Raw genomic sequence first — 25,242 nt, 5'->3', positions numbered from 1 at the left:
AAAAACACACCAGTTCAGAGTGGCGGGAGAACCAGACACTGTCCCAGCAAGCGATGGATGGTAGGTGGGACACACCCTGGACGGGACGCCTGTCCATTGCAGGGCACATCCAGACACACACTCACAACAGGGCCAGTTTTACTAGAAGACTGTTAACCTACCAGCATATCTCTGGACTGGGGGAGGAAACTGGAGCACCCAGAAGAAACCTAGACGCACACAGATAGCACCCCAGGAATTGAACCCAACGCCCCAGCGTTGCGAGTGTGTGCCAACTACTGCGCTGCCTTGCACATGATTAATTCATGCACATTATTAATACTTTTAATGTATTGCAGAACATGTTTAAACTGAATTTGTCATCTGTAAAATGTTGCATACATCTAAAGTATGCAACATTTGGGGTGAGGGGTGTAACCCCGGCGTCCTGGCCACATTTCCCATTGACCCTTATCAGTCATGGCCTCCTAATAATCCCCGTCTATGAATTGGCTTCATTACTCTGCTCTCCTCCCCACTAATAGCTGGTGTGTGGGGAGTGTTCTGGCGCACTATGGCTGCCGTCGCATCATCCAGGTGGGGCTGCACATTGGTGGTGGTGGAGGGGATCCCCATTACCTGTAAAGCGCTTTGAGTGGAGTGTCCAGAAAAGCGCTATATAAGTGTAAGCAATTATTATTATTATAAAGTAAAAAGAGCTTGATCTTAAAATACATGAACTGCTTAAAGGGAGTCTTAAACTAGAAGGTGTAAAGGAGTATAAAGGATTAATGATGCAGTTATGCATTGTGAGTTTTGCACGGTAATGCAAACATTCGGTCGTTTACTTTCATAGTCTAATTTCGCACCTACGGGAAAAAAACATGAGCTGTTTATCTAAAGATAATGTGAAAAACAATCATATACTGATTCATATGCTCTAGCTGGGGGACAGTGACCAACGCACAGCCAAACAGCAAGGCAACTGAATTAGTCAGTATAGTCTTGGATGGAGCAAACAACTTGGAAAACTGCAGTTGAAACAAGGGTGAAGAAGTGATCAGGTAATGGTCCAAAAAATGGCAGAGTGACAGGACCACTGTTGCATAGCCATTCAAACAGGATGCAGAAGAACCCGAATGTTAACCCACTCGCTCAGTTCAAATTGCAAACATGCTCTTCGTGTGAAGCAAGTGGGCGGGTGGCTTGGATTGAAGCAGGGCTGAGAGCTGCATTTGGCTGCATGGCGATCACAGCGGAGAGCTCATCTGAGCGCTTCACACTGCAGGAACAGAGCCCGCAAAGTGAGAGGGCTCTGGCACAGCTCCCACTCAAACCCCTTGAGGCGAAACTGAACAGAAACACAGGTGCTTCTCCTGGGAAAATTAAACTGCACATGAAAGAGAACTGCCTTCACAGCAGCCAGAGCTGCAGTTAAAAATTGGGCATAAAGGCAATTTTGTGTGCAAGTCCCAGGTAATAAAACAAGGACAACAGTGATGCCTCAGGGACTCGCCAGCTGCTGTCTGTCTGAGCCGCTGCCAGGTGGAAACAGATCAATGCCAGGGGCTACAATAAAGGTGAGAGCTCACCTGGTGACGGCCATGACCTCCTGCCTGTCGAACAGCAGACAGGTGCCCTGAGCACATGGGGGGGCGGGGGGTGGGGAAGGGTCCAAAAGGGCAGCAACGGCCACTTCAGGTGCGTTTTTTCCCAGAAATCCCTCCCCTGTACTTTAGCCTGCTGGGGGATGACATACACACCTGCAAAACTCACACAGATCTTTTTCAGCTTTTACTAATTACAGACAGGAAAAAAAATGCTGTAACAGTTCATTTCTTTGAAAGGAAAAAACTGAAAAGCTTGTTTTGCAATTCTATCAGTGCCTCATTGTAGCGCACTACAGGGCTCCGATATATTTTGTGTCAACAGGAACTGGCACCGGGGGCTGCGTCTATAATGAAGAGCACATCGCATCGGCGTCGTTAAGAAATACCACCGGCTTTGCTCTGCACAGATGCTTGGAAGTCTGCATGCAGTGTGGTTACACTAAGAGTCCTCTGGGGAAAGGTAGTTCCTGCGTCCAGCTGCTGTACGGTCATGCTGACTGCTATATTTGTGGTCATTCCTTTTCATTCATTTTAATGAAAGAGAAGATGAGATTACAGAATCCAATAAAAAAATGACAGCTCCTGGAAAACCAGGAACACAAACTACCCATAGTTAGCAATGGGGAAACATCTTTAAAGTAACTGCAGCAGGGTAGGGTGGCTGGGTTGGCTATGGGTTCAAGGAAAGGCAACTGGTCAGCTCTGTAGGCTAATATGCATACTTGCAAACTGAAACCAGTGTTCCCAGTTCTCCCACCATGGGGCTGAGAGCCTGGGGGATTAGCCCTTGCAGGTGGGCCTATGCCTGATCAAAATTGGCTCCACTAAATCAACAGAGCTAATGAGGTGAAAGGAATTAAATGGTAACGTGGTTTGGACAACTTGGACAGTAGTTTAGCTTACAGTGCAATTCAAAGACTATCAGGAGGTCCTATCCTCAAATCGCGAGAGTGATTCGTCACACAGGAAGCCGGTGGCCGCGGGCTTGTCAGAGCGCCACCACCTTGCGGAGGACCCTGAGAAAGGAGCCGCAACAGAACAGAACACAACAACAATCTACACTTCAAATGCATAATCTTTATTAGGAATTTATTACAAGAAAGCCCCTCGCCCCACCCCCTCGCCTCCTTAAACCCATAAAAAAAATCACACCACCACAAGACTGCCGCATCCTGAGGACAAGAACAGAAACGAGGGCAGACAACAGCTGACACCCAGGTGGTAAAACTAAAGTCTGATCATCTTTTTTTTGCCTTTTAGATATTTTTTTACAAAATAAAAAAACCCATCTGGATCTGGCTTTAGGTAGCGAACAATCACAGACTTGTCAGGACAAGGCTCTGACAGGATCTCAGAAAAGCACGATTGTTTAAAAAAAAGGCTTTCGGATACAGAATCCAAGGGGTGCTGGCGTGTGGAGGGGGGGAGGCGGGACAGGAGCCCGACAGGAAGGTAGGATAAAAACTCAAGAGACGTTTGGTTTTGGGGGGGGATGCTGACCGCTGGAAAAGAGGCAAATGAGGGAGCGAGGGTCGTGGACCGGCCTGAAATAGCACATTAGAGCAGCCTCTTCAGGTGAGGTTCTGTACAACACTGGAAAAGAGACCAACTGCTTTGATTTAAAACAAAAACACGTCCTCTGTACACCACTGTCCACTTCATTTGAAAAATAACCCAACACAGGAAGATATTTGCATACCTTAAAGCAGAGTATGCTACAATAAATTCTTTTCTGGGGGGGGGATATATATATTTTAAAAACACATACCGAGTTGCAATACGTAAAAAAACAGCGGCCAGTGCGTATCTTTCTCCTGTCTCGGTGTGCTGGTGTCAGGCCTGGGCTGGTGATTCTGCAGACTCGAGCAAGGACAGGAGGAGGACCGATTCCAGAATGAGACCAGAGTCCCTTTGCAGATGACAGCACTCCAAGGTGAAGCACAGTAGACCACCAGCGACACCCACTGGTTACATAAAGACTTGCAAGAACCTCACACTGGGCAATCACACTAGAAGGGTAAACAGAACCTGGGCAAGGTAGAAATCAGTGAATAGCAAACGGCTCTGATCTTGGACAGGTCTTTATGACGCTGTTGGGACTGAACTAAAGGAATATCCAGTGTGCCCAACCTGCAGACCTGAACAGCAAGTCACTGCATTTTCCATTGCAAGAACACTAAGAAAACTACAGTCTGAATCCAGTATATGTGTAAAATCAGTTTGGATTCATTTTTGCATAATACATTTGGATAAATCAGAGTAGGTTTATTTATAGACATGAAAAAAATTGTCTGGTACTTTCATTTGTGAACAAAACTGGCAAAATGCACCATGGTCCCTGTGCCAACTTCTACAGCCAAGGGTTGAGAAGGAAGACTGCCAACTGTGCAGGAATTAACCCTGCTGATCTTCAGATTGGAACACTTATAGGTCAATTTCCACAGGTCGACTCCTGCTGCCCAGGTCTGAAAGAGTTTGCTGGTTTCACATAGCTTGAGAGGATAGCCAAAGGCAAAAACATCCAAGTTTCACCATGTTGTTCTGAAAGGTACTTGGCATGAATATACAACCCCAAAGTAAGAGATGCTGCCAATACACCGGTATGGCTTTCTCTTATTAACCAGTTTACCAAACTTGAATCATTGCTGGAATATGAAATAAAATCAACCCCCCAGGGAACACTGTTAACAATCTTTCTTCAAAAAGGTCATGATTGCACTACTTATCAACAAGTGTTCAATTTCAGCAATATCGCAGCCCTTTAAAAAAACCTGATCTCCGGTTTCTAGACTATACCTCGGCACTGTTAACACACCACAGTGCGGGAAAAGGCTGTGGGCAATTAAGAGGTTGGCTAGGTTTACAAACATCACTGGGTGTTGAAGTAGCTACATTCCTTCTACCCATCTAGACGACACCATCTGCACATCAAACATATCTGCAGTTAGAGATCAGGGCCCAGCCAAAAAGAAAACGGGACCTGTCTGCCTTCTGCAAAGTCCAAACATCATGTTTCTACTCCGATGGGGCAGATCACTGTTTTGTTTGAATACTGGGCCAGAGATCAAAATTGCAAGTTTCGCAAACAAGCACAGCTTTGCAAGGCCCAGACTTCAGGGGAGGTTCAGCAAGCATTTTTCAGAGAAATAAGCGAGTTATTTCAATAGGGGAAAAATGTTTATTTCAACAGTTTGGCTTGACTGCATAAACTAAGTTTTCAACATAATAATAAAAAAACTTGTGCTTTTCACACCTCTTAGTAAATTCAAGTGCTGCTCTCTCCAGATAAGTAGCTCAAAAGATCCTTTCAGGGCAGTCTGGAAACTTGCTTGGGGACAATGAATAGAAATCTACATATGAAAGAATAAAATAGCAATACACATATACACTGATCATTCAACCTTAAGAAAGACTTGCCAAAGAGCGTATATAGAAGACCCTATTAGACATTGCACTCCAAAACTATACTCCTCCCCACCTTTTTAAACAAATGCATATTTTTCTACCGGTGCTGCTGTTAACACTGAGTAGCTAGTGGAGTCCAGAGGGTGGTGTTTTCTCCTTGCAGCAGGGCAGCTCCAGCAGCAAATTAACCTCGACTCTCCTGTTTCAGAGCTCCATGCTCATGTCTCGCCACATTCCTGTAGCCGCTGTGACAGCTCAGAAACTCTGCACCTCACGCATGATAGGAGGAGGAAGGCTGTTCTTAATTCTGCGTGGCATCCCTGGATAAACGGAGGACAGTCGTTTCTTCTGTCGAATCCTGCTCTGTTGCTTTCAGCACAGCATCTGTGTTCAGAAGATCTGCGGTCCAGGAGCAGTCACCTGTCATCCTTTTTTTTGCTTCGGTTGTACCTCTTGCTAAATACGGCTTAATTTACAAAACTGAAGTTAAAACGCCTGCCTCCATCACGCTGCACGGAAAGATGATGAAGCATCACATGAAGAGACTGGGGCTGTGCTGGAACTCTCATCCCCGCGGGCGGCACTTTCTTTTAGGGTGGCACCCTTCAATCATCGGGGTTCAGCACGAGATAATCCAAAGATTATCTCCCCCCCCCGACATGAAGGGAGAGCTTTAGGAGTAGAGGGGTAAAACCTCAATAAGGGAAAATAAAATCTACATTTATCACCCCACCTGCTCCTGTACTGCACTTGAGCCCAGAAGAGCAATCACAGCTGGAGCCAGGAGACTGGCCGCCGACGCTGGGAGTCTCGCGTGGCAAATAAAAATAAAGAGTACCATAGTTCCTCACAGCTGCTAATATCACTCTTTCCTCGCAGCTGTTTAACCCGGCACCCCCTCCAGCAGCTCCCTCCCACCCCTCTCCGTGCTCCGCAACAAAGACATCAACCCCAGGAACCGGCTGACCGACACAGAGAAGCCAAATCACAAGCAGTTCAGCTTTAATCTTTATGTCACTGAATCTCAGGTGGGGGAAAGACCTGTACGAGTTCCTTAGGTGTCCTTTTTAGAAGAGTTCTCTTTTCCTTCTGGTCGAAAAACAAGTCACCCATAAACAGGCTATGAATATAAATCTTTTCCAAAATATGAACATAAGAAAACGAAAAAACAACTGACAATCCAGTCAGGTAGCCATGGGTGTAAATTCTGAATCAATAAGGGAAGAATTTGGAAAAACAAAATGTAAATATAAGATGTCAAAATAACGGGAACAGACCCTCCCCTCCCCCTGGGCACTGACTTTCACACAGTGCGTTTCTGCCGTTTGGAATGTCGCTGACTGCCTCTGTCCTCATCGCTGCTGTCTCCCTGAGCGCCCCGTTTGCCATACCGAGTTCTCCGGCTCTCCTGCTCCTCCTCCCCGCTGCCCTCCTCCTCCTCCTCCTCCTCCTCGTCGTCCTGCTCCAGCTTGCTGCTCCTCCTGGCCGCCGCCCTGCGCCACCTGCTGCCCTCCTGCTCGCTGTCACTATCCTGCTCCCTGTAATCCTTCCTGCCGGAGGTGGCGGCTGCACGCTGGCTCTTCCTCCTCCCCACACAGGCCTCCTCCTCCTCCTCGCTCTCCTCCTCGCTGGCCTTGCGCCTGCTCTGCCTCGCCTTCCTCCCGCTCTCCTCGCCTTCCCCTCTGTCGGCTCTGCTGTGCTTGCTGTGGCGCGCCCGGCGCCCGAGCTCCGCCTCGGCCTCCGCCTCGCTCTCCTGCTCCTCGCCCTGGGCGGGGTCGCGGCCGCCCCTCTTGCGCGGCCGGCGGCGCAGGTAGCTGAGCCCCGGGAGGAGCTTGTGCAGCAGGTCTGTGAAGCACTGCTCCGTCTTGGCCAGGCAGGACAGGACCGTGCTGCCAGGCTGGTTGTACTCCTCGGCGTTCGAGAAGACCAGCTTCATGTCCTCCAGGAAGTCGCTGCCATTGCGGTACTGCCCAGCGGCACACTTGCGCAGCATGGTCTGGAAGTCCATGGGCTGAGAGATCACATCCAGATAGTCCTCCGCCTCCTCGGGAGACACCGGCTCTCTGGGGGCGCAAGGAGAGAAGGACAGCACCCATCACTCTCACTGCCACACCTGGCCAACCGGCTTTTGGAACATGAGTGGAACCCACACCTCTCAGAAATTGGCCCATCTGGGATGCTTACTACAAATCATTTTTTAAATGCTATTTCTATAAAAAAAATGCAAAAACAAACCAGCAAACGTGCTGGAGGCTTGATTAGGTTATTGGGGTGAAGGAATGCCAGTCAGATGGGTTGATCAATACTGTGCGTGTAAAGCAAAGCATTAAGTTCAATCAAAACAAAATTAAGAGCAACTAACCTAGTGAGGCATCACCTGGTCAAAAATAAAAATCAGAAGTCCTAAAAATAACACACCTGAAGGGCCAGCTGTAGCGAAACTTGACCAGTTTACAGAGGATCTCCTCACACTTCTCCAGCTCCAGGGCCTGTCTGCTGATGCCCTGCCTGGAGCTCTGGCGCACCTGGAGGGGGAGAGAGGGGACACACATCAGCAGGGACCAGCTAACAGCATGGAGCAGCTGCTATAAGAGTGCTGTAGCAACTCGCCATCAAGAAACTGACACGCTCTCTGTAACGGAGAATCATTCATACTGATACACATGAAGAACAGCAGGCACTATTGTTTTATCCAGAAATGTCTCCATTATTTCTATTCCTATCCTCCTATTTCAAAGTCATGCTGTAACAAGCCGCACATCATACACATCCAGGAAAACCACCTTTTCTCAGCCTTTTCCAGGCTGTGTCCCGTTACTTTGTGCAGACTCCATTTTTTGTAGAATTTGGAATTTGTTATTCCAGTTGGAGTATTCAGAAATATTCCAACCATGTTCACCAGTGCATTAAGGTCAGAAGTCATTAACAAAAGATTTTAAAATCAGTGTAGCAGTGTGTTGGCTCATCTTAATTGACCATTTCTTCAAATTGTGCTGGCTCCTTTAAACCTGGCTTTATAAATGGACAAGAGAAACCGCCAAGAACACATCAGCTAAGATTCCTACACATAAAGAGCCTCTCGTCTCCTGTTCGCTCTGGGTCTCGGTCCCAGGGAGAAGGTCACTGCACAGAGACTCTCCGATACACCCCGAGTCCCTGCTCTCTCTCCCCGGCGGACTGCAAGGGGTGTCGGATGCCAGCTCAGCCCAGGAGGCAGCAGGCAGGCACATAGCTGGCATTCTGACGCTTAATGAGACCAGAGCTGTGCCAGCGCCACACCGACTCCACTCCACACGCGCCCGCTCTGAACAAGCCCTGGGTCATCTGGTAATCAGGAGACAAAGTGCGCGGGGCCTCTAATGAAGATGCCGCAGATACTTGGCAAGCGGCTGCACCCTGGGCCTGCGGGAGAGAAGGGGGAGCCAGCGGGCACCGCCAGCAGGACCTCCGCCTGGCGACGCGTGTGCAGCAGGCGAGCTGCTCTGATGAAAGCAGGACAGGCGCCACCTGCTCGCGGAGGAGGGAGGGAGGGAGGGGGGGCCGCTAAGCCAGGCCCTTTCCCTCGTGAAGCTCAGCGCTGACTCGTCTGGGCAGTGGCAGCGTGCCTGGCGTGAGGTTCGAGGGGGGGAAGAGTGGAAAAACAAGCCATGCCGGCCCCAGGAGGCAGGTGCTCACCAGCTCGTCGATGTCGGCCGGGCTGCTGAGCCCCTTCTGCCGGCCGCTGCGGGGGGACGGCTTCTTCGTGGCTGCGGCCTTGCCGCCCTGCTTCAGGCGCGGACACTGCTTGCCCTTGGCGGCCTTCCGAGACCTCACTGCAAAACACACAGGCAGGCGTCAGGCCAGCACGCACCTGCGCACACACGGCCCGTCTTCACTTCCTTGAAAACACAAACTGCTATTTGCCTCCGCCTTTTCTCCTTCTTTTTCTTCCAGCTGTTCAGAAGTTCAGGGTTAGAAATAATGGTCAATTTAAAACAAGCTAGAACGCACGGAGGTTAAGTGTTCGGCTGAGGTCCTAACACACTGAAATTCCCAAGGCACTCTTCAGAAGAGCAGGGATTCGAAAACCGGTACCCTGGCAAGCTCAGCTACTGTTTCTAAATGTCATCCCTCTATTTCAAGCGGCTCAGTAATTTCTAAATTCTTAACTTCATGTGCACACATAGGGTGGAATAACAGAGCTTGATCCTACCTCTAAATCACAAGAGAGTAAACCCCCAGGGTATCACCCATCTGACACTTTCTTTCAAAAGCCTTTCATGTCTGCAAGTCCCAGGTCTCTAGTCAGGCAAGCCCAAGGCTGTGGCACCAAACATGCATCAACACTTCTTATAGCTCGTCAAGTAAAAATGCCAATTTAGGATATGGTGTGGGCCAGTGGATAAAGAACAGAGCAGATGGGTAGAAGGCTCATTAATCTGAGGGGTAGGCAGCAGAACACAGTCTATCACAGTGGGATGAGCAGTAGTGTGAAAAAAGAGGGCAGCATGACTCAGTGTTCCTGGAAAACGCCCACGTTTGGCAACAAGAACTTCACTTGACCGCGTGGTAAAGCTTGGGCATTCAGAGATCCGAGAAGCGGTGTGACGCACACTCATCTGATGAGAAAAGACATGGTTTGAATTTGACGATGTAAGATGGAAAAAAGGGGCGAACTTCCGAACACACACTGCAACCATTCCCTATCCCCCTGCACAAGACATTTGCAGTCAACTGTTTCAGTCTTCATGGCTCGCACCTCTGCACGCTCTTAAGGCCACTCCCCTTACATGACATCATCCCCCTCCTGTATCAGGCCCCTCCCCCTGAAGCACCACTGACCTAGTGAGGGGCGGGGCCTGTCACAGATCAGTCCCAGCGCGACAGCAGACTTTTGTCCACATGTCAAGACTGCTCGTCATTGCTTTACGAGGAGCTCAGCCTGCTCGGCAGTCATGGAGGCCTCTTTTGTTTCATTAGCGCCCCAGATCTTCTGGCGAGCTGAGAGGGGGGCTGGGGGAAAACTGCTCTTCCCCAGCAGCAGTCCGTTTATCAGCCCCCTAATTCGGCTGTCACTCCAGTGACACCAGAGAGGCCGCAGGACTGAAAATAACCCTCAAAAAGCTTGTGGGGGAGGGGAGGAGAACTGAATTTTCACAAAGCATGGACAAAAACCTCTCTCTGATGAACTTGTATGAAACTGTTAGGCTAAGTGCTCAATTCTGAGGAAAAACGGAGGGGTGGCACTCTGGCTAAGGATCTGCGCCTGTGGCTAGAAGGTTGTCGGTTCAAATCCCGCGGCCGGCAGAGGAATCCTACTCCGTTGGGTCCCTGAGCAAGGCCCTTCACCCCAGCTGCTCTAGGGGCGCCGTACAATGGCTGACCCTGCGCTCTGACCCCAAGCTTCTCTCCCTGTCTGTGTGTCTGTTGGGGTATGCGAAAAGACAAACTCCTAATGCAAGAAATTGTATATGGCTAATAAAATGATCTTATCTTATCTAAACTGTTTGAAAAGAAAGAGTACGTACAGCTCAGTCCAATGGGCCGGTCTTCATCATCTGACACCTCCTCTTCCTCGTCCTCTTCCTCCTCATTATCCTCCTCCTCCTCTTCATCTTCCTCCTCGGTCTCTTCATTGTAATTTCTAACACATGGCAGAAGCAAGAAAGAAAGAAAACAGGAAGGAAAAGCATCAGTGGCCTGAAAACAAGGTGGCGACCAGCAGAGCAGGAGCCTGCGGAGGCGGCAGCAGAGCCAGTGCCGTAGCCTCCCAAGGAAAACACTCCGTCAATCTCAACAACACGCAGAGCCCTGCAGCTCCTCAGAACGTCACGGGCTCTGATCGAATAAGGATGAGGAAAACTAATCTGTACATCTGGTCCTGAAATGAGGGGTCTGAGACACACATTCTGCCTGTCAGTAAACAGATCACCAGTGTCCTGCAGGTTAACAGAGGGAAGTCGGTGTCTTTCTCGATTCCTTACTAGTGAGACTACGCTGCCTGGTGCTCAGCCAGCACTGCCCTGAAGCCCAAGATCAACAGTGCAGTGCAGAGGTGCCTACCTGCCCCGGGAGCAGCGCCGCGCCATGGCGGGCTGGCAGGCTGGGCACAGCCACTCTCCATCGGGGATGGAGTACAGGGCGGGCCGGAGGCAGAACAGGTGGAAGGCCTTGTTGCACTCGTCACACAGGATCAGCTTATCATCCTCACCTGGGGGAGAGAACAGGCTGGGTGAGCTCTTGTCACAGCAGTTAGAGCAAGCACTCCCTGGCACCCGAAGTTCCCCCTCTCCCAGCCTCCACCGTCCCCAGCAGCCCAGTGCTGCCAGCAGGGGGAACATGGCGATGGCCGACACAGCGGCCACAGGAACACAGTCAAACAGACCCTCCCTGGCGCTGGATCGTTTAGTGAGAGCAAATTTCCTGGTTCTGAGAACATCTAATAACGAATGTAAATACCATCATACAAACGATAAATGATGGAATTACAAGTGGCGCTGAATAAGAAAACTCCAACGGACTGAATAACCTGACACATGGTAATAAGGTTTGCTCCCAGACGCAACGAGTATTCCTTTTTAAGAACAATTCCACCGATGGGGCAGTATTCCAGGGATGGATCCTCTGCTTTCCCTGCAGGCTCCTCAGAGTGGAGTTAAGTGGTCTCGAGATCTGCAGTCCCTGGCTTGCTGTCTAAAATACCTTGTTTCTTTGCTCCTTTCTCAGGACGCCCTCTTCCTCCTACTCTAACTGCAGCGGGCCGGTCTAGTACACAGGGCTCCAGGTGCACTACAGCCTCCCTGACACTAAACCTCAGTCTATGGATACTGCGCGGCGCTGAGCTCCTGGCGAGCGAGGGCTGGGCTGGAGACTTCCGACACCCTGAAGAAAAGGCACTGAAAGGGGTAAAGGCAGCAAAACCTCTGGAAGCATCACAGATCAAACACCTACAGCAGCACATACAAGTTACTGGGAAACACTGGTCATACAGGACAGCAAGACTTTACAACTGAGCCCATGGAGGCTGATGCACTGTTTTAATAAGATAGAAGTCAACTGAAAAAGCACCCGCTGTTCTCTGTGCTCCATTACACAAGGAACTGCCATTCCTTTGCCAATTTAGAAATACTGCACTCTCACAGCTTCAAAGGCCTTGTGGTTTCTCTCCATCAATACTGTTGAGTCGTAGTGTATTGCTCAAGTGACCAGGTTACTAACGAGGCTGGGTAAAGTCCAGCACACGGGAGACATGCCGGTAGGGCTATGCACAACAAGCATACAAAGAGAGCGTCTCGATATGAATCTGGCACACAGGACAGAATCAATCACTGGGATTCAGACAACTTTCACCTGGCAGAAAGCAATCCCCTTCTCTGGGTGTGCGAAACAGAGAAACGAGCTCCTCAGACAACCCTCTTACCTTTCCGGCGGCAGACCTTGCAGCGAGCGTTCTCCGCCGACATGTCCCACTTGATGCAGGCGTCCAGCATGCCCAGGAGCACGTGCACCCGAGAGAAGGTCTGGGCCTCGCGGATCATGGTCTTCCACTTCTCCACAGCGGTGGCCACCTGCAGCGCGGACAGAGACAGGAGCGCACTCGCTTAGAGACACAGCACTGCTCCGGCCAGCAGGAGGCGCTCCGCACTGGAGCAAGCTTGTTCAAGGTGGCAGAACAGAAACAGCCCCACAGAATTCAAGACTATTTCAAATGCGAAAACACAAGTCTGAAATGAAGCATGCAAAATGATTGACATTTTGCTCTATGTAGTCTCTAAGAATGCAACCACATTAAATTACATACAACTGAAACTTTTAAAGAATGTACTTGCTTTGGATTCCCCGTTGTCTGACGTGCAAGATCTGTACACTATTCTTGGGCTCAACACTGGCTCTCCTGCTCTGGAGCGGGACCGTGCTGCTGGAGCTGAAGCCCTCGGGCCAGCAGGGCGGGCACCCCTGTGCCTGCTGTGCGCTGAGCCGCGAGGCGACGGGTCACTCACCCTGGCCTCCTCGGCCAGCCTCTTCTCCTCGTCCACCTCCTCTGCCTTGCTGCTCTCCTCCCCGCCCTGCTTCCTCTTCTTCTTCTGCTTGGGGGCCATGAAGCCCTGCAGGAACTTCTTGATGACACTCGCCTGCAGGGTGATGATGCACTCCCCGAAGTCCTTGAGGTTTTCCAAGGAACGCACCTGGAGTTGGGGGGTCGAGGGAATGTCAGCGACACACGGCAGTCAGACCTCAGTCCACCCCAGGACCGCCTGAACATTCAATCCATGTAATCTGTAAGGCGGCATCTGGATGGCATATCTTAGCAGAAATATGTAAAAGTTTATTCCACACCGAAAAGAGAAGAAAGGAAACAACTTTTCGGCTGTGGAGACTTCTTCGGGAGTGAACCACTCTCAGGCTGTTTCTAACGAAACTGTCCCCCCAGGGGGAGTATCCCCGAATACTCCCGGGCAGCCCCCCACCGCCCCCGGCTCACCCTCTCCTCGAACTCGCTGGTGTCGTCCATGTACCCCAGGCCGCCCTTCTGCAGTCGCGAGGCCACCTCGATGATGTCGCTGCGCAGGAACTTGAGCAGCTCGTGGTGCCCGTCGCACGTCTTCAGGCCCAGGTTGGGCCGGCGCGCCAGGTAGATGGAGTGCACGATCTCCTGGTACCTGGCGGACGGGAGGCGCGGGCAGAGACGGGCATTCGGTCAGTCGCACACCCCTGTGCCCTGACCACTCCCCCGGCGGCAGCACCTCAACAGAGATGTGCTGTTCAACTGCCCGACAGCTTGCAATCGAATCAAACCGGACTCGAACACACGCGGGGTTTCAGTTTTTATCATTTGCTTTATAATTCACAAAGAAGCCCACCACACATGCTAACCACAATGCTTGTGAACACAACCGATACATAATTAAATTCTCTTTATCCCCATAATCAAAATGTTTACTGTTAATTTCAAACTCGGCATTTATTTATGGTCTTTGAAAACGTCATATTATATCCATCGTTAAAGAAAAACCAGAAAAAATTGCATTTTTAAAAAATAAAACTGACCAGAAAGTGAACCGACCTAAATTATAAAGAACTGCACATCCCTAGCGAGCCAGCCCAGAACCGGCAGCACGACAATCTATCCTGTCGGGGAAAGAGACCGCCGCCCGGGCACACCTGCGGGACTCACCTGGCCTGCAGCTGGCTCTTGAGCTCACTCTCCCTCACGCCCTGAGGATGCAGGCTGTCGATTAACTCGTCCAGCTCCCGCTGCGTGTCGCACAGGAACCTGGGAGAGAGGGAGACCATCTCAACACTGCCCACACGGGCACAACGCCCACCGGCACTCGGGCAGTACAGAACAGGGACATGGCTTGAGGACATTCTAGCTCATTCCTGGTTTGACCACATCTGGAATCTAGGAAATTCATTGCCAGTCATGCTTCTCTCCTGCATGGTCCCTGGCCTAGCCAAATGCTGAAAACAACAGGAAAATCTTGACTTCCAAACAAATTAACGAGTACCGAGGCATGGCATTTATTTTCATCACCCCCAGCATGCCAGCTGTCACAGAGGAGATGGACTCCTCTTATGGCACCTCGTCACCTAGCAACCTCAAGCAGACCGTCAAGGAAATTCGTTCTCGACAAGCAACTCCCCGAAGCGCTAAGTGCTCTTAAAGGAGCAACGTTAACCATGAGATCGGACTTTCTGAATGTGTCACATTTCTTTATACTTAATTTTTTCTGTTTTTTCATTACAGGTATAAAAATAAGAATCTCTAGAGAGCTGAAAATGGATAATAGTTTTTACATTTTTAGCATTTCATATACTTAAAGGCATTTATAATATTGCCCTGATAATGCCTTCAACTACAGCAGGAGAACTTTGTAACACATCGAGTAGGTGGTAAATCTGGTAAACTCAAGAAGGTGTAAACTGTAAGAGGATCCTCCCTGTATGTTCCTTTCCCAGTGTGTGCTTTCCTTCAACACTAGCTGAAACCAGGAAAGGAAAGCTAGGCCATCTTGTTGTCTGAGCAACTCAAATGGTAAGCGCCGTACCAGAGGTTCTGCCCCTGCTTGGGAACGGTCGTCTCTATGCAGGTTTCAGGATTCGCCAGCGCCCCCTGCTGGCCAGCTTCGCTCAAGGTGCTCTCCGTGCCGTCTTCCTCCTCTTTTTCAACTGCAACGATTAACAAAGCAGGTTAAACTCACATGGCGGTCCAGAGGCTGAAATCAAGTTCCGTTTTGAGCTGTTCCTCTGAGTAGGTCTGACAGCATCTTGAAAGCTCAGAATTCAAAACTGCATGAAACAAAAGAATACTGGCCTGCAAGGTGAGCTGGGGTTTAATGTGAAGACCACAGCAGGAGCCAGACACAGAACTCATTTAGAGGAAGATTGGCCCTTCTATATAAGTGGCAGTTAGAACGCTGCGCATGAGGATCATCGCTCACCCTCGCCCTCGGTGTCCAGCTCCTCCTTCTTCACCTCCTCGGGGGGAAGTGTGAAGCTGTACTCAATGCTGTCGTGCACCCAGCCCTTCTCGATGTACAGACCTGGCACCACATCGGAGAACAGCCAATACCTGCCGCACAGCAGAACACAAGCATTGTGTATACCGCAGCGCTCGAGAGACGGGGTCCAACACACCTGACATCCTCGCTCCCTGCCAGACGCACTAAGGCCACAGCTGAGCACTCGCTCCTGATCTCAGCGCTACCTGCTGCATTTGAAAACTTTCAAATGAGGGAAAGCAGATTTTGAATGAGTTTAAAAAATACAAAGGCCTTAACAGTAGCTTAATTTAGCTTAAGACAGATGTTTAATTTCAGAAATTGCAAATGTAGCGCACTGATCCCAGGTGTTTTATTTCCCCATTTAAAAACAATTACCAGAGCTTTTTCAATTTGACAAGCTCTGATGAGCAGAACTGCCTGTTGTCATCAAGATACGTTTTAACAACATTCAGAGCTGCAACTGGACAGGTATTAGTTGTAAAAGTACTGCGCACACTTGGCAATAGTGAACAGCACTCCAGCTTCAAGCAGAGATGAGCAGTGACAGAAGCACAAGACAGAGGTGGAGGGGCCCACTGACCTGTTGTGGTTGCGGTCAGTGCCCAGCGGGAGGCGCCGCATCACAAGCTTGGCTTTGGTAATGCCCTCCTGGAAGGCTCTCTCCGCTGCGGCCTTCTGCTTTCGGATCCTCTCCTCCTCGGCCTCCTTCTCCATTCTCTCTGTGTAGACAAGGCAGTCAGCCGAGCGCCTGCTTGCTCTCATGAACCCCTAGAGCCCAGACATCCTCCTGTCAGCCTGGAACAGGGACTGCAGAGCCCTGCCTGTCCACAGCCTGCTCTTGATCTCAAACAAGTGGACTACAAAACACAAACTAGCCAGTGCGGGCTCAGGCTCTTTGTTAACTGCTGGACACCACACAGGTCAGATCCCCCTGTACACAAGCCAGCGAAGCTCAGCAGGACTCTCCATGCAGCCCTGCACCCCTCCCCCCAGAGCCCGTCTCCTTACCCCGGTTCTGCCTCTCCTGCTCCTCCTTCTCCTTTTTAGCCTGGATGGCCATCAGCCGCCGGCTCTTCACCGTGCTGATCATGTCCTCCGGCTCAGGCTCGGCAGGCGGAGGCTCGGCTTTCCCTTTGCCAGCCTCTTTCTTTTCGGAGGTCTGGCTTTTCTTCTTCTCCGGCTTCGCCGCGGAGGAGACCGGGGTGGCGCTGCCTCCGCCCTCGACCTTCACCCAGCCCTCGGCCGCCCCCTTGGCCTCCATCTGTTCCTTGCGCCGCTGCTTCTCGGCCCTCTTGCGGTCGTTCACCTCCTTGAGCGTCGCCAGCCGCTCCTTCCACAGCTCCGCCGAGTGCTGCTGCATGGCCTCCATGTGGTCCTCCACCGAGTAGGTCATGAGGATGCGGTGGCACAGCGCCACCAGCAGGCTGACCTTCTCCTGGGACGTCAGCTCGAAGACCTCCGCCGTCTCCAGCTTCTCCAGGAACTCATTGCTCACCACGTCGTCGAAGCCCCCCAGGGCCCACTCCTCCGAGCCCTGAGCGCTTTCTTCTTGGGCGTCCCAGGGGCGCAGGCAGAGGCGGACCAGCTCGGACACGGAGTGCAGGGTGAGGGGGATCTCCGAGAGGACCATGTCCAGCTCGCTGTAGCCCTCAGCCAGCTCGTCCTGCAGCAGCGTCTGCAGCAGGATCACCAGCACGCGGTTCAGGTATAGGAAGCCTCCTTTGTCTGCTACCAGGGCCTCCATGAGGGCCATGGCGGTAATGGGGTACTGATCGTCGGGCATCAGCAGGCCGGAGTAGCAGCTGAGGAAGTCGGCCACCATGGCCACGTCTCCGAAGAGGGCGTTGGGCAGGCCCTCAGGCATGTCCACCAGCTTGAAGTTGGGGAGGCTTTTCCCGGTGAGCTCCTGGTCCTCGTAGCGCCGCAGCTTCTCCCTCCGCTCCAGCATCTCCTTCTCGCGCCGCTCCTTGGCCCTTTCCCGCAGCTTCTCCTTGATCTCCTCCCGCTTCTTGCGCAGCACGTCCTGCTTCTCCTCCTCGCTCATGGCGGCCCAGCGCCTCTTGTGCTCCAGGAGCTCCCAGCGCTTCTGGACGAGGTCCCTCAGCTCCTCGGGCAGCCGGCCGCGGTCCTCGGGGGACAGGACTTTGGCTGCCTTGGAGATGAGGCTGGACAGCGCGCTCTTCTTGTCCTCCTTGCCCTTGTTTTCCTTGTAGTACCGCAGGAGGTGGAGGGCCATAGGCGGCAGGGGCTTCCCCAGCTTGGGCGTCCCCCCTGCAGAGCTTTTGGGCCTTTTCTGCGGGCTGCGCGACGGACTGCTCTTGGTCATGTCCAGAAGGGTCATCTGCTTCATCTTGGGCTTCTTGGCTCCCTTCCCTTCTTTCTTGGATGCCTTCTGGCCATTAAGGACCTTGGCTCCACTCTTCTTGCTCTTCGCCTGCTTGCCATCCTTCGGCTTCTTCTCTCGGGGCTTCTTGTTCGTCTTGGAGCCTTTCTTGCCACCCATGCTCAAGCTGGAGCCCAACTTGTTCACGATGATCACCTCGTCCAGGTTCTCCTCCTCCCCATCCGAGCTCGGTTTCTTGGGGGTCCCCGAGTTCTTCACCTTCAGAGGAGAGCCATTCACCTTCTTCATCTGGAGGCAGGGGAGAAAGAGCAAGAAACAAACACAAGCTCTTGTAATTCAGTCTCAAGGTGAAGTCTATTCTGTCTATATACTGTAGAGGAATGGCTATATGGCCATGGACTCATGTTACTTGTAACAAGAACTACATTTTAGTTTTCAATAAAATTAATTCCACGCCTGGACTTACTTAAACAGTAGTTCTTAATCAGCTGAAGAGGTGACCTATAAAACCACTGCAGAGCGGCCATTAAACAAGGGCATTCAAATTTAAGTAATTGTTTGTTGATGTTTTCACACTCCGCCTCTCGACAGAAGCCGGAGGAACAGTCAGCCTCACCTGCACATGACTCCACAGTGTGGGGCTTAGGGGGGGAGCGAGTGGGTTTTTTTTCCTCTTCTTCTTCTCTTTGTCTCCTTTCTCCTTCAGCACGTCCGAGTCTCCTCCTGACTCGGCTGTTTTGAGCTTCTTGGAGGGCTTCCTGTCTGGGGAGCTCAAACTCTTACGCTTGGTTGAGGGATTGTGGGTCATATACTGCCAGGGGAAAAAGGAAGACAAAGTCAAGGACGTTGCAGAACAGACAAGGGTCAATGAATCTGGCATTTTCCAAAACACAAACACTGCTTGTGACCGACGGTACTGTGCTCCGTAAACCCGCGGTACAGTCATTTAGCGTGGGTAAACACCTTGTATGGATCCAGCAGGAAGTCGCTGAACTTGCTGGGCAGAGAGTATTTCTTCACCAGCTCGTCCTCCACCACCCAGGGGGCGCTCTCCCCTGTGCCCAGGCGCAGGGCGTTGTGTCGGATGAAGTATCGCATGATCTCCTTGTTGGGGGGTCGCTCCGTGCGGAAAAGGCTGTCAGCAGGGACATTGCTGATGACCTGCAGAACGACAAGGATCTCAAGATCACGGGTCTCCAGAAGAGCCTTGAAAGGTCTTCACATGCAGGGGCGAAAGTATCACGGAGCGTCACAAGGACAGGACAGCTTTGGCACTTCTTACATCCTTTGTTTTTTGTAGGAAATCAGCCTGCAAAACTACTGCAACTGAATTTGATACCTCTGATTTGTTTACTTTCATCTACTTACCAGATATTGTTATAAAAACAGCTAAGCACCAGGTGGATCAGAGACTCACAAAACAACAGGCAAGACGGTGCTGTTGTGGTCTCAAGCAATAATTTGCCATACCTAGAAAAATACCCCACTGTTGGACACGTCCACACATGAGAATCTGTAAAAATGGAGCTGCACTGGTAAAGAGTGGTAAAATGTATTGCACTGACAAGCACAGCACTGTTCTATGCCTGAATAATTAAACCTGTCTTACAGTTTAGTTTCAATTCTACAGGCGAAGACTATCACGACTATGGTGGTCCGCCCCAGCCAGCCAGCCTCATCCCTCACCTTGTCTTCAGTGATCAGCCTGACATCGTACTTGTGTGGCAGGAACTTTGGCATGACCCACTTCTTCTTCTCCTCCTTCAGGCTGGTGGGAAGCTTTCTGGGAGAGCGACGGGCCCGGTCACCTAACGGGGACAGAGGACACACAACACTCGAGCTGACACGATACCCTGCTTCTTTCAAGAAATGCTTGGATGAAAACCTTAGATCAACAAGCAACTAATCACAAAATGGTCCGGAAGACCTCTTTTGAAACTTATGTTCCTTTGGAACACGTACAGAGGCTCTCTCTCCTGTTCTCCTCCTCCTTGCCTGGCGGCTCCTTCGTCTGGTTCTCCTGGCTGGAGTTCTCCTTGTCACTAGAGGGCGAGTCGCAGGCACCCTCCAGCTTCTTCTCCGCGGAGTCCTCCTCCGGCTTCTCCAGAGGGTGCACCTTCACCACCTTCACCCGCAGGCTCCTGTCCTTCCCCACCTGGGGGCACAGAGACCGCGAGGCATCAAACACCCAGCCGGCTGAGCGTTACAGGGACACACGTGGCAAAAGGGGTGGATCTTCTCGCTTCACTAAGGACTTTGCCTCCCAGAACGAGAGGGGATCACTGGGACACCTGCTGCCAGCTTGGTGGTCAGACTCAAGCTTACCAGGAAGTCGCACTCCTCGTCCACTGCGTACTTGGTGAGGATTTCCACCCATGCCTGGTCAACCAGCTTGTCCAGAGAGATGGTGTTGTGATGGACCATCTCCAGAACCGGTTTCTCAAACCAGGGGGGGTACTCCTCCTTGAGCCTGCCGAGCACAGACAGCAAAGCAAGAGATGAGCGTCGGAGCCTCTCTGACCTGAAGGCAGCTGACTGCCCTCGGAAATGTTTAAAAACACAACAGTCAACATGGCTAGTCGGTGATGAAGAAACATTTAAAATAGGAAATGGCTCGGGTGTGACAAATCCCTGCCCTTAATCCCGGTCCCACTGGGCAAGACGCTGAGTCAACGTCTGGCTGGAACACGCTTTGGACACACAGACACACCCCGGCTGGGACCTGAGCTCTCGACAGGTGTGTCACCCCCTGCCCCCGCCCAAGGGCCAGCGGTGTCAGCACAGAGCCACGCTCTCCCTGCCAGCCAGAGGATCTCGCAAAGTCACCCGGCTGCAGACTCCAGCCCAACAAGGAGCAGAGCAACACAAGAGTCAGGCCTGCCTGGGAACCAGCCATCAAGGGGACTTGATAAAGGTTATGTTTTATTTCAGATTCACTTCTCTACTTGAGTTGCCTTATTTTGGGGCTGTCATTACATAATGGCTGCTGCACATTACCCAGGTAGGAGCTGACAATCTGGATAATTTTGGTCCCCCACCTAAAAATGAAGCGCACTGGGATTCTTTAGAAAGAAAATATAGAAGCAATTGTTTATTCTTTTAGAACTAAACTTTACCAGGCCATATGTGTACGAGTGCCTCTGGCCCTGTTAAGTCTCTACCACGTTAGACTGTCAGATATGGTGCTCTTGATATAAAACATGTAAAGAAACAAGACTGGATTTGATACTTGTATAAAAAGGATGCTGTTTAAGTTGAAGTTACTGGAGAATAATATAGCCAAGACACTAGGTAAAGCAAATTAATCTTTAAAAACCCCACGAGGTTCCCCTACATATGATCCAGTAACCCCACTTTCTTACTATAACCACCCATTCTGTTTCCAGTTTAACAGATTTAATACACAAGATCCCAGGCTATAGCCAGACTGCACAGCTCTGCCCGCAGTGCTCTTCTTTGTGCTGAGGGACAGTGACCTGAGAGCACAGCTCCGTGCAGCGGAGGCTGAAGGAAAGGTTACTCACAGCTCGGTCACCTCCTGCTCCTCCTCCCAGGCCTCCTTGTGAGTGAGCTGGTTGCTGCCAGTGCTCTTGCATGTCCAGATGCGCTCGCTGTACCTCTGCAGGCGCGCCTCGTACTCCCTGTGCGCACAAGAGCTCAGGAAAACAGCTGGAGAGCACGACACCTTCAGATCAGAGCCACTGCACTCCAGAGTCCGTCCTCATGGCAGCGATTGTGTGGGACACATTCGACCGCAGAAATGTCCGCAGCAGAACGGATTTCAAGCCTCAAGTTTACACAAACCCCGAGCTCAGTTTCTAACTGCTTTATCCAATTCAGGTCACGGCGAGCCAGAGCCTAACCCGGCAAGCAACAGGTGCAAGGCAGGTCACACCTCGGACTGGACGCCAGTCCATCACAGCCGGTGCTTAGATGCTCCCCAGAAACGTATACTGTACAATATAAAACAGAACTGCTACCACTATGCATTTCTAACTGTAAAACATAACCCCATGGATAACATTTGCAAAAGCTAGAAATCTCGAGTAATCCTACACCCTCCTCCCCCATACTGGAGGAAGTGCACGGTTTCAGAGGGACGGGTGACAACACAGGCCAAGCAGCGTGGGGGAGTGGACTCCAGACCAGGAGGTTGCGGGTTCAAATCCCAGGAGAGGTGTCACTCTTTCTCTAGTTAAAACCCTGCTGCATAGACAGGTAACTGCCCAGGCCATCTAGGAAAATGAGAATTAACGTATCTGGCTCAATGATTTAGAAAAGAGGAACAGAAAGGACAGACGTCAAAGATTTTTTCCCCTGTTTGAAAATGAGTACTTTTAAGTACTGGAACAATACATGGGTGTGGACGCAACTCAGGACAACAGCGCAGCGTAACTTCACAGCGGCAGGCGCTACATGAGCAGGAGAGAATGCTGCATTTAAAGCTTATTCCAGATATTCAATAGTGAAAGATTAATGAATTCAAAACAATAAGCGTACATTAATTTTATATCCGATAGGTAGAACTTCTACCATAAGAACCTAGAGCTCATGAAATCAAACACTGGTGTCAGCTATGAATAATGAAACTATTACAAGGCACAGTATTAGAAGTGCAACCTAAAGTGTAGGTGTCAGATTCAGTTCCTGAGTTTACAGCGAGTTTACCCGAAATCACAATTCCACAGTCCAGACCGTTATTTTGCAGCATTAGTGCAACACATATAACCAAGCCTGAGGTGTTTTACTGGTGACTGTACTAGTAGGTCAATTTTCTGAGTAATCAGGCTTAAAAGCCTTAAAAAGAAACATTCTATGTCTAAGAAAATAAGATTTTTCCTCCGGCCGCGATCACCCTCCAGAGAGCAGATCCCACCGACGAGCCGCTTCGCACAAGGTCAGGGGGCCAGGCCCAGCACAGCAATGACACCCGGCCGCTAACCTGCAGGGTACCCCCGGGCCTGGGGCCAGCGGAGCTCTGCACCCCTCCATCACAGCGCAGCTTTCCCCCCGGCAAGAGACACAGGGTGCAGCACCCCCCCAGCCGGCGGGGCACCAGGCTGAGGCGCAACAGGGGGCACAGCTCCAGCCCGGGAGAACAACTGCCCACCCAGGCTCTGGAGTCGCCACCCTGCCCACGGTCACCCCTCTCTCCCCCAGCGCCAGCGGGCAGGGTCAGCACAGCCACTGAGCAGCTGGCGTGCCAGTCAGTGCCCCCGGTGACACCACGCCGCTCACCCCGGGACTGGGGCACATGCACACCGACACGAAAGGGAAACCATCCGGTGGCTCCTGATCGCTGGAGCTGCGAGACCTGATCAATGACTCCCGGGGGTCGGGATTTTGTGAAACACTCCAAACACCGTGTCACGGAGTGGGGCTGAGGATAGGCTGGCTGCTGTCCGCCCCCGCCTGTGAACACCATCACAGATGTGATCAGAGGAGTCTGCGAGCCGGACTCCCCCACCTGCCCGGACAGCCGACCGTGTGAAACCTCTTCCGACTCCAGCAGCGAGGCGCACACGTCAGTGCCAAGAGGAGACTGCAATCGCCGGACGCATCAGAGCGACTCTGCCACCGCCTGCGATCCCAGAATAAAACGCCGCCAATCTGCCAATAACGCCGCTGCGCCCGCAGCCGAGCTTCACGCCTCAGCTGTGCGCCGAGGAAACGGCCGGGCGGCCCCGCCGCGGCGCCTGTCAGCGCTGTCAGCCCGCCGCCCTGCGCGCCTCACCGGGCAACTTCCTTTGTCTCAGCCGAGACGCGCACATGTGCAACCCCGCCGCAAACGAGCACATGTTGAGCCACACAGTCAAAACCCAGACCCCCCCCCCCACCCCCGGCCAGCCAGCGAGACCCCGATCGGAACAAAAGCCGGCGCGAAGAGCGGAGGCGGCGGGGGAGCCCTGTTGTTGTCGGCGGACAAAGAGGCTCACCGGCCGGGGAGGAGCTCCCGGACCCCGGGCACGGATCAAGCACACCCGGCGCCGGCCGCTGCGGACAGGCCCGGGGCGGGCAAGGGAAGGATACTCTTTGTTCCTGAAGGCCTCCTTCGTGTGCTCGATGGTGTAGACCAGCTCCTCGGGGCCTGGCGGCTCCGCCAGCGGCTTCACCAGCGGGTAGGGCTTCCGGCCCAGCAGCGGTGCCATCGGGCCGGCGACAGGAGCGCGGACGGGCGACGAAAGAAACTCCTCGGCTCAGGCAGCTGTCCGAAATCCCGCACAGAGAGCGGGGAGGCCCTTCGCATGAAGTCCACACTGCAGGATCACACAGCGGCTCCGGGGACCCCGCGCGTAGGGCATGCAGGAGGCTCGGCTCGCCCGGCGCCACGGTCACACACCGGCTCCCACGCCGGCTCGCCGGCCCGTCTGCGGCTGGCTGGCTGGCTCAGGCAGCCGGCGACGGCATCCTGCTGGTCTGCGCGGGGATGGGGAGCGGCGATGGAGCCCGGGCCGGGAAATGTGATTGGCCTCCTGGCCGCGGAGATCCCGCTGTGTGCGGCTGAGGATGGAGACGGGCTCTCCCGGAGACAGGGACGCAGACGGGGGTCTGTCGCGCCTTCTCCCGGCTCGCTTCTCGCCGCAGGACAACACCGCTCTCTGGCGCTCCCGGCTCGCCGTTCACCTGACGCGCAGGGGGAAGGTGAGCGACAATAAAGCAGGTGCGAAAACAAACAACAGGGTGAAATCCTTATTGAAAAATGGCGGGAGATCCGACTCCGCCGGCAACCCCAAAAAAACTCCGTTACCCCGGCAGCAGGCTCGGCTTGATCCCGCCCCCGTGTCCCTTCCTGCTCATTGGCTGCCCACGCCGTCTCGAGCACGGCCGCGCCGGCCCATTGGCGCTCCTGCTGTCCATTAAGCGCAGCCACGCCCCCCCGCAGCCCTCCCCCGTCCCCGAGGAGGATGTGGTGTTAGGTTGAAGCGCAGGGTTAAAGGTCAAGCGGTGGCTTAAAATAAATAAATCAATAAATTGCCTCGCTCTGTTTTGTTTAATTGTGCCGAGCGGCAATTCTATTCGCTCCCCTCCGTTATGAGTGATTTTTGGTGGTTGTTTTCGTGAATATTCCGCGACGGTGTCCGGGCGGTTTCGAAAGTAGGTCTGGCTGCGCCATTATGCGCGGATCCGCAGGCTGGCGCTCGGTAACAAAGCGCAGCGCTGCGAGCGCTTAGAGACGGACGGGGGCAGAGAAATGGTCACATCCCAGCCTGCAGCTGCAGCGTATTTGGACTAAGGGAGAGAAAACGATTATCATCATCCATTGTTGTTTATTAAACACCACTGTTAGTTTTGTGTATTCGAGACACTTCTTTTTAACAGTAGTTTCTGCGTATGTAACAGCTTTGTTGGATCTTCGGAGTCGGTTACTTACTTTCAGTTTATTTTTTGACGATAGGCCTGCATTTTATTATTGTAAAGT

General features: G+C 52.1%; 1 protein-coding gene across 2 annotated transcripts; it reads right to left on the bottom strand.

Moving 5' to 3' along the window:
- Nucleotides 1-2,646: 2,646 nt before the first annotated feature.
- Nucleotides 2,647-24,874, bottom strand: baz1b (bromodomain adjacent to zinc finger domain, 1B). 2 transcript variants are annotated; one of them, XM_088616337.1, is made up of 21 exons: nt 23,853-24,874; nt 21,347-21,463; nt 20,148-20,292; nt 19,785-19,977; nt 19,509-19,630; nt 18,786-18,983; nt 18,439-18,633; nt 16,487-18,110; nt 16,059-16,197; nt 15,416-15,546; nt 15,023-15,143; nt 14,149-14,247; nt 13,456-13,633; nt 12,974-13,159; nt 12,394-12,541; nt 11,676-11,855; nt 11,037-11,184; nt 10,502-10,617; nt 8,670-8,806; nt 7,413-7,519; nt 2,647-7,057 (listed from the first exon to the last, which is right to left on the bottom strand). In XM_088616337.1, the coding sequence occupies exons 1-21, from the start codon at nt 23,969-23,971 to the stop codon at nt 6,298-6,300; spliced, it is 5,163 nt and encodes a 1,720-aa protein (XP_088472463.1). In that variant the 5' UTR covers nt 23,972-24,874; the 3' UTR covers nt 2,647-6,297. The 2 variants fall into 2 exon arrangements, with proteins under 2 accessions (XP_088472463.1, XP_088472464.1); XM_088616338.1 differs by lacking the exon at nt 11,676-11,855 and having other exon boundaries at nt 23,853-24,868.
- Between the last annotated feature and the right edge of the window lie 368 nt (nt 24,875-25,242).

This window comes from Lepisosteus platostomus, chromosome 22 (genome assembly GCF_059453375.1).
Source record: "Lepisosteus platostomus isolate fLepPlt1 chromosome 22, fLepPlt1.hap1, whole genome shotgun sequence".
In the NCBI taxonomy this organism is placed as follows: Eukaryota; Metazoa; Chordata; class Actinopteri; order Semionotiformes; family Lepisosteidae; genus Lepisosteus; species Lepisosteus platostomus.
The sequence above is the reverse complement of the archived record's forward strand: the minus strand, read 5'-3'. Positions and strand labels throughout refer to the sequence as shown.

Excerpts from the sequence above, each read along its gene's own strand:
- baz1b (XM_088616337.1), bottom strand. The coding sequence starts at position 23,971 with ATGGCACCGCTGCTGGGCCGGAAGCCCTACCCGCTGGTGAAGCCGCTG. Across the intron at positions 21,464-23,852 it reads GAGGCCTTCAGGAACAAAGA|GGAGTACGAGGCGCGCCTGC; the intron begins GTATCCTTCCCT and ends TTGTGCGCACAG. Across the intron at positions 15,547-16,058 it reads ACTGACCGCAACCACAACAG|GTATTGGCTGTTCTCCGATG; the intron begins GTCAGTGGGCCC and ends GCTGTGCGGCAG.